The sequence below is a fragment of the Protopterus annectens genome, chromosome 17.part0 (assembly GCF_019279795.1).
Source record: "Protopterus annectens isolate FY-2018-M chromosome 17.part0, PAN1.0, whole genome shotgun sequence".
Classification (NCBI taxonomy): domain Eukaryota; kingdom Metazoa; phylum Chordata; order Ceratodontiformes; family Protopteridae; genus Protopterus; species Protopterus annectens.
Genome location: NC_056751.1, coordinates 122,186,676 through 122,195,917, shown reverse-complemented (window position 1 = coordinate 122,195,917; position 9,242 = coordinate 122,186,676). Strand labels below are relative to the sequence as shown.

General features: G+C 40.2%; 1 protein-coding gene across 1 annotated transcript in view; it reads left to right on the top strand.

Annotated features, from left to right (window-relative positions):
* Nucleotides 1-5,185: 5,185 nt before the first annotated feature.
* The window catches only part of NOA1 (nitric oxide associated 1), a 405,642-nt gene continuing 401,585 nt past the window's right edge, over nt 5,186-9,242 (top strand). The window contains exon 1 of the mRNA XM_044059454.1: nt 5,186-6,587. Within this exon, the coding sequence (XP_043915389.1) occupies nt 5,411-6,587 (1,177 nt within the window). The 5' untranslated portion in view covers nt 5,186-5,410. The remainder of the gene's footprint in view (nt 6,588-9,242) is intronic.

Genomic DNA, 9,242 nt, shown 5'->3' with positions numbered 1-9,242 from the left:
ATGCAGAGGAGGAATGATGTTTAAAAGAAGTCAGGATTTGAATGAGCAATGTTATGTTTTGCTGACAAAGACCGGATAGATTATAACTGATGTATAATGTTTGCAACTACAAGTATGTCAATATGGTTTGTGATGTATAATGTTTGCTAATAGAATTGTGTCAATTTAGTTTGTTTTCATTTATATAAATGTATGATTGCTTATGGTATATGTCATAATTTAATAAAGATGTTTCTTGTTTAAAAAAAGAAAGAAAGTAACAGAAGAGCAGATTTTTTACTATAGTGTGCAGATTGTGTACAGTAAAAAGTCTGAAACTCTAATGTCCAGCATTATAAACTCATTGTCACAGATTGATGACTATGCATATCCAGCAAGAGGCCTGCTGCAATTGTACACAATTTTAATTGTTTTGTGGTTGTATGGTGGAGGAAGGGGTGCAGTGGGCAGAAGCTCCTGGTGGACATTACTCTGTCTTCCTATTATCTTCTCAATAACAACAGGTTTCACATGAGCCTGCACTTACTGAAGCATAATAATTGTAAAATTATAATTATCATCGGCTGAGTTTTAATTTGTGGTGCAGCTGTTGTTGATACTTTTGGTTGCTGACAGTATTTACGTTACTCCTGTCCTGCTTCGTTCGAGCCTTTGGGATCTGGTTGGCAAGACTGTGCTGTTGGTTGACCCTGTACACTGCTTCTTAGTTGTAAAATTATAATGTCTGGCATGCTACTGAACAGACCCCCCCCCCCAAAGTATGAGAGGCAGGTCAAAAAAAGGAAGCAAATCAAAGGATACTTTGATAGTTTTGTATGTGCTCCATTAAAAATTAATAAACTGCCCTTTAAGTGGGCAACAGTGTTACTGCATCTCTCCTTGACCATCCACCCAAACATCGCACAGGGGGCAGTGCTTGTTAATGCACATCTTGCCGTGTCCTAAAATAACCAATTTCCCTCTTCTCTTATCAGACGCATCACTGAAAAAATGCCCCCTTTGGTATGTGCAAATCCAAGTATATTGGTCAACTAGAAAGGCCCCTAATATCTCTAATCAAGAAAGTTAAAGATCTTAATCCTTCAACTACCCAGAAGATCAGCACAGCTATCCTTATAGTCAGCAGCCTTCAGGATGCTGGGAGATGACCTGTGTCTCACTTTTTGAGCCATGAAAGACCCAGTCCTATTTTACCTCTTATTTCTTTGTAAAGCCAGTGACTCTACAAATACCTGCACTAAGGATCTAAAGCTACATGCATGAATAAACAGAATAAACAAGACTGGTGAAGAGACAGGCACCTAATTCAAAGTCTTCGGCATATGGAGTAAGTTACCAATACATATCAAACAAAGCACTGCTTTGGCTACCTTTAAGGCTAGGCTTGGTGGCTGGATTAGTTGACACAAATTTACAGCAGGGTTATCATATATACAGTAGGCCCTGCTTGATTTGAAAGATGAGTGCTATTAAGGGCATGAAAAGGGGGCAAAAACTTTTAAGTTTGTCTGCTTAAAGGTATAGATGTCTAGGCGTTTTATGGTCCAGTGATTGCTTGCCTAGTAGATTCCTAAAACAACAGAAAAATTAAATGAACTCATATCGCTTACACCATTTTCTAATTTCCCTCTTAAGAGTAGGAAAACAAGGAAATAAAAGAAAAAAAGTGCACATGACAGAAACTTAAGGACTTCTAGGGCTACCACCTGTCAGGAAATCAGGGTATCTGTCAAGGAATCTGGAAACCATGGCTTCTGTCAGGAAATCCAATTATGAGAAGTACTTGAAATGTATTTTGAATCATTCTGACATCTAACACATTTATGAAGAATGTTCCCTAAAATGTGTACTGTTTCATTTGGATTTCCTACCTGCATTCAAATGCAATGTAAAAACAATCATTATGATTTATGCTAGCGCATGTGTGTTTATGTGGGGGTGAGTGTTGAAGAGTATATAAGAGCAACAAATTGATTATAATGACTTCCATTTTACATCACTGTCAAATGTCAATATTATACACAATAACTGGCTATTTTAGGTGGTGGACAGGATGTTTGAGAAAGGAACAGATCCTAGGTACAGTGGCACAGTGAGCAATTTTGCCATCTCACAGCTCGTGTCTCCCTGAGTTCTTGGCTATGGTTCCATGTTTGTCAAGTCTGCATGTCCATACTGCAACTATGTAGATTTTACTGAGGTACTCTTGTTTTCTCCAGCACCCTAAAGACATGGCTTAGGTAAATTGATGTTCTTCCAGTTTGCTTGCAGAAAGCATGTTGTGTGTGTGTGTGTGTGTGTGTGTGTGTGTGTGTGTGTGTGTGTGTGTGTGTGTGAAAAAATACTATTGGTAGTTACATGCATACATGTCCTGGCTAGTAAAACATAAGTCAAAAATTGTATCCCAGAACATCTACAACCTCAGAGCTTCTGGGAGCTGTCATTCTTGGCTGTATAAGTGGCTTAGTAGGGTCCTCGGCCCTGGGCCCCAGCTAGTCTAAAATTGACCCCACTCAGAAGTGGGCAGGAATATTGCTATAGTTTTATGTTGGAACTGGGGAATACTGTGGTCATTATTTCTTTAATTTTCCTCACAGTCACGCTTCAGAGTTGTGTGCAGAAGCTAACCAAAGCTTTTGTGTTGGCTGGGGCAAGTGTGCTAATTATTTCTTTAACTTTCCTTACAATTACACCTCATAGGTGTGCATAGAATGTCATTGTACCTTTTCTAGGGCAAGTGCATTGTGTAGGAACAAGTTCGAAGAATTACTGCAAGCATTATTTTTTCACAATTGAAATCAGATGTCTATACATGAGGATATCTTCAGGGGAAGGGAAAGGAAGCATTCTGTATATGAATAGCTGACTGCAATAGTTTGAAATATGGTGGAGTGTGCTGTTTGTTTTTCATTTTCATACTAGTTTGACTTCAGAGCGGTACACATATCTGGAGGCATGCTGTATAGACGTACGACTGTGGCAACTTGAAGTATATGATTATGTTCATTTATCCTTTTACTGTTACATTTCGCACCACATGGTTACATGGAAAATTGCTATATTTTTTTGGGGGGGGGGTAGGAGGAAGGCAGTCATTCCAGATATGATGTATGTGCCCTCAAAAGCAGTTTATTATCAGTTTATGATAACTACTCATTTTTGTGAGTACCGTCAGCCTTGAATATTATGCCTTTGACATAACCTATTTCACACTTGAAGAAAAATAGTTTCTTTCCTTAGTCATATCTTTTTATTCAGGCCATCATTGGACCAAATGTTGTGGAAAAAAGTTCTAAAATGCATCTTGGAGCAGTCAGAACCCCATAGCTTTTGGGGGGGACCTAGTATTACCAGACCCCCAGCATAATTTCCCTCCACAGTTATTATACTACAGTCTTGGCCAGGTAGAACACGTGGTAAGGGTGTACAAAAACACTTACCAATAAGACAAGGTGACAGAAAGCTAAACAAAAATTCTCAAGATAGTATGAGGAGGCAAGAAAATTAGGAAAATAGGAGCACTGGGGTGTATGCCAGTGTGACCTTAAACAGTGGGGGTGGAAACTGTTACATAGGGATCCATGTCAAGGGTGTAGCCAGGCATACTATTTGTACTGTATGAGTACATTTTTTCAGCATCACATTAATATGGCTTTTTAGTCATATCTACAACTGTATAAATGAATGTCTCCAGCAACAGGTGCAATATTGCTAATCTAAAAGTAATATCCTTAATATTTTAGGAGAAACAGTTGAAAACAGTTGCTAGGAGTGGAAATAGACAATAAACTAAAATTTGATATTCACATATCCATGACCATAAAAAAGTCCACAAAAAATAGGAGCGTTATACAGAAATAAGCAACTTCTCACCAAAGCAGCAAAGATTTCAATAGCAAATTCCCACCTTATCTCCACTCTACTTTATGCCTCTCCAATATATACCAACCTAAGGCAATGCGATCTAAACAAGCTAGAGACCTGCTACAACAAAATTGCCAAATTCGCCACAGGGGCATCCTACCGTAGTCACCACTGTCTCTCACTTGCTGAACTGGGCTGGCTTAAACTCCCTCACCTCTTTCAATGGTATCAACTCTCACTCACCCACAAACTAGTAAACCATGCACTAAATGTCCCATCCCTCCAGAATCTACTCCAACCCTATCGCACCACCAGACCATTAAGATCCAGCAACAAAAATCACTTGCAGATCACTAAAGCCAATAACTCTGCTGGTGAAGCACTATTCTCTTGCGCCATAGCCAAATTATGGAACTCCCTCCCACCCACAATTACCTCCGTACCATCATACACCCACTTCAAAACTTTACTAAAAGCACACCTAAAAACATGCTGGCTATGCCCTTGCAACTCCCACTGTAATATCACCCACCCCTTCCAACCACTACCTTTCTTTCCACTCCACTAACTACCTTGATTATAGCAAGCTCAGATGCTCATAAGCCTAGTACTTATTATACAGCAGGAACTTCTTACTGTAACATTTGTTAATGTCTGTTATGTACTTCACAGATAGAGTCTAGTTGTCTACTGATGTACTATGTTCTTCATCTGTAAATATGTTGTAAGTAATTGCTATGTAAATTGTTAATCGCTATGTAATCCAATGTAACTACTGTCTGTTTTAACTGTGGAGCTTTTCTCCCCGAGCATCCGCTGAAAATGGACCCATATAAATAAATAAATAAACCGTTATTTACAAACATTTATAAAGTATTTGGAGGAGCGGCATTTTAAAAGGTGTCCATTTTTAGTGATAGGTGTGTGTGTGTGTGTGTGTGTGGGGGGCATAGACTTAGCACTACGTGCTTGAGTACAAAATGGAATTTGCTTGCTGCACCCCTGATCCATATCATATAAGGCTACCTACTACGCAGTCAATGTAGATGGCATTTAAAAACTGGTACTTTTAGGTGTCGTGCTAAAAACGGTTTGGCTACCCTTAGCCCAAGGATGGGTTTCCATTAAGGAATGGACGTGGCTAATTTGTTAGGAAATGCAAGGATGGAAAAATTGCATTCCTAAAGAGTGATAACATGGAAGCTTAAATCGACAATCAGTTATCTACAGCATAATTTGCCTGCCGATTATATTACAAAAGGAAATGACGTTGAGGGTTCACAATGTCATAGAAGAAAACGCACGTGGACAGAACGTACGCGCATTTTTCATTATGCTTTATTAAGTTTAGTTTGCAGGGTGTTTTGTACTAATTTTCTGTGAGTCTAGTATTGTTTTGTTGTAATGCACGTCTTTCTGTTATAGAAAGAAAGTATGACACACAATTCGTAAGAAGATAGTAGTCTTGACATTGTTAGTCACTGTCAGGTTTGTAATGTGATTTGCACTGAAGTTGTAATGGAAGGTAAATAACCGTCTGGGAACCATGATGCAGTGCTTTACAGTTCGCTGGGTTGGCTGTTGGACGACTGCGATAGTTGTCTCTGCTAAACCTGTTAAATTTCTTGGACCGAGACGCGGTCTTGCCGGTTGGTACTACCGATCTTGTGTAAATGTTAACTGGAATCCCACTGAAAGGATCCGCTTCTCCGGTAGTTGGCGGAGTTACTCCGATCACCGAGTGGCTGTTGCTCCGTTCACAACAGTGGAACCAGGCAAGGACGAGCAGTTTGTTTTCCAAGAGTACGCAGACCCTGAAAAGGAGGGTGATCCCGTAGAAGTTGAGCGTCTTCTCCAAGAGTCTTTACAGCAATTTGAAAGCAAGGACGCGGAACAAAGTACTGGAATAGCAAACCTTATAGAAAGACTGCCTGTTTCCTTTCAGCAAGATGTAAGCGTAACCCAGCCAGCTGCTGATAAATGCAGGCAGTCTAAGAGGACTTCTCGGGTAAAAGAGAAAAAAAGACAGCCGGGGATATATGGCAACCCAGCCCCGGACGTTCTTGCTAGTGACATCTGTTGTTCTGGCTGTGGGGCAGTGATGCACTGCAGAGATCCAGGGATGGCGGGGTACCTTCCCAGTGAGACGTATTTGGCCCTCCAAGAAGAAGGTGCCCTCCATCAAGCAGTATGTCAGCGTTGCTACCTTTTGGTGCATTATCGCCGGGCGCTTGATATCACTGTTTCCAAGGAAGAATATTGCACTATCGTGGGGAGCATACGTAGCTGTCCTAGCGGGAGTGTTCTGGTCCTTTTGATGGTCGATTTGTTGGATTTGCCCTGTTCAATAGTTCCCGATTTGCTGTCCCTTGTCGGGGAACAGAAGCGCATCATAGTGTTAGGAAACAAAATCGACCTGTTGCCGGGGGATTCTAAAAACTATCTTAAGCGGATTCGACAGCAGGTGTTAGACTGCTGTGTAGCGGCGAACATTAAAGCTGAAAATATAGAAGATGTGCATTTGATCAGTGCAAAAACGGGATATGGTGTGGAAAGGCTGATCTCTAGCCTCCAGAGTTCATGGAAATACAAAGGCGACGTTTACTTGGTTGGGGCAACAAATACTGGCAAATCCACTCTCTTCAATACCTTTTTGGAGTCTGATTATTGTAAATCGAAAGCATCGGATATTATTCGCAGAGCCACGATATCACCGTGGCCAGGTAGGATTGTACACTTCTTAACATCTGTGATTTCATATTTAGCTTTGTTTTTTCTGTTTTTTTTATCTTAAAAAGGTGGATTTGTTTAAGCATTTATGAAGTTTAGGTAAACTCATTATTAGGTTTGTGGGTTACAGTGACGGATTGCTATCTGTTCTGATATAAAAAAAACACGAATGTGCACTTCTTTTTGATTCTCTGCATTCTGGTACTATGGCTTTTAAAGTACAGAAGTTGAGAGGTGCCCATGACACAAGGTGTGAAATGCTGGTGTTTTATAAATTTTGGATTGTAGGCTAGCATTATAGGTTATAGGTTTCTTACCTAAGGTGGCTTTTTAGGATTTTTGTAGCTCGCACCCTTTTTGCCTCCAGAATCGGGGACAAATCTCCCCCTAAAATAAACCATGACTTTTTTTACACTGCTTATTCTGCCACTTCTCAAATTAATAATACTAATGTGAATTAATCTGCATTTTTTGAAGTAAAGAAAGTGTATGACAAGTAATATAAATAGTGTTGTGTAATCTGTCACATGTTTTCCTCCAACAATTGCCAGGATTAAAAGGCCAGAGCAAACTTTTGAGTCCAAATCTGTAACATTCTTGAAAATCAAGGACAGTTGACCTTTATTTAATGCACACATTTTGAAAAATTTAATCTGTTAAAATTACTGGGATGTGTGTTTTTAGCACTTGTATTTCATTCACAGCAATAGAATGGTTTTCATATAAGGTACAGTCTTGGTCAGATTACTCGACTGTAAACTTAGGTCAGGTAAAACTGAACATTTTAGACTTAAAAATTATAAAAAAAAAGTTAAGTACTCACCATAACGTTCCATGTTTGTTGTTCATCTCGCCGTCATTCTTACTTGTTGGGGTCTTCACTAACTTGGGGTCTTCACTAACTTGTGGCTGTATCTTATATCCTCTCATGATGTAGTGAAGCTCCCCAGATCTTGTTTGCTGATAACCCTAAGTACCTAAAGTACTAACAAATACTTCAGAAGAAGACAATGAAAAATGTCAGAGAGACACTTGCCAGGAAAGAACGTCTTTGCTCTCTTTGTTCTCCAGGAGCCATTGTTAGGGGGATAGGAGGGTGGGATGTAAGAATGAAGGCGAGCGAGATGGACCACAAACATGGAACATTATGGTGAGTACATAACTGCTTTATGTTCTGTCTCACCTTCATTCTTACTGGTTGGGACAGCGTCCCTCTCACCATATTTCTTGGGTGGCTCATGGGATTATATTTTTCAGGACAGTGGACCCAACGAAGCCCCTGTCCCTGGAGGCCAGATCTACTTTGTAATGAGTTGTAAAGGTATGAGGTGTTGCCCAAGTCACAGCAGCACATATGCTATCAAGTGGTAGTCTAGCTCTAAAGGCAGTAGAAGTTGCCATAGCCCTTGTATATTGAGCTTTGACTTTAAAAGGGGATAATCATGTTGTTAGATTTAAATATCAAAATGGCTCTCAGATTGTGTCACTTTTAAAGAGTGTCCTTAGATATATGGGTACCATTCTTTCATTCTGAGAATGACACACAACTAATGAGATTTTATGTAATCTTTTTTTCTATGCAAGTAGAAATGTAATTGCCTATGTATGTCCATTTGATGAAGCTTATATTCTGCCATGTTGCAATGGTTAGGGAAGAAAACTGGTAACTCGATGGACTGATTTAGATTAGAATCTGAACATACTTTTGGCAGGAGGGATGGGTTTGTTTTGAAGAGAAACCCTATCTTTATGAAAAATCTTGTATGGTGGCTTAATTGATTTAAGCTTGCAATTCTGAAACTCTTCTGGCAGAAGTGATTGCCACCAGCATACTTGTTTTCCATGTTAAAAATTTTAGATCACATGATAATGCAGGTTCAAAAGGAGGAAGGATTAAGCAGGAGAGAACCAGGTTTAGGTCCCATAGTGGTAGGGGTGTTTTTATGGGTGGCCTTAACAAATGAGTACCTTTCAGAAAGGCTTTGCGTAGTTTGTGTGACATCAAGTTAGGGGCAAAAATCGATAAGGAAATTGGATATTGCTGCTAGCTGTACATAAATGGTAGCTGTAGCTGCACCTTTTATTAAATAGATTTGCAAGAAATTCAAGGATAGAGGTTATTGGAGCATATTTTGTCTTACCAGTGTCCAGGAAGAAAACTTTTTCCATTTGCTGATGTATAATTTTCTTGTTCATGCTTTGGGAAGAGATCAAGATAGGCTTGACGGACTGAGGAAGGTTATATAAGCCTGGCTATGTTTGGAATCGGAGCAGCCAAACTGTCAATTTTGAGGATGCAATGACAAGGGTGGAGCGTTCTGAACATATGAGTCAGAAGGTCTGGAACTGGGTCCAGAAAGCATGGCTCCTCCTGAAGGCGAGGCCATGGGAAGGGAACCAAATCTGGCAAGGCCAATATGGAACAATGAGGACTAAGTCACTTCCCAACGAGTTGGCTTTCTGGAGATCTTTGGGTATCAGTGGAAAGGGAGGAAAGGCATAAAGGAGCCCTGAGCGCCAATCGTTTACAAGTGCATCCCTTGGAGACTCCTCTGGAGGGGGGGGGATCAGGCCAAAAAAGCTGGTGCATTTGTCATTTATGGGAGTGGCAAAATGATCGCAGCAGGGCTGGCCCCATTTGGGGCCCC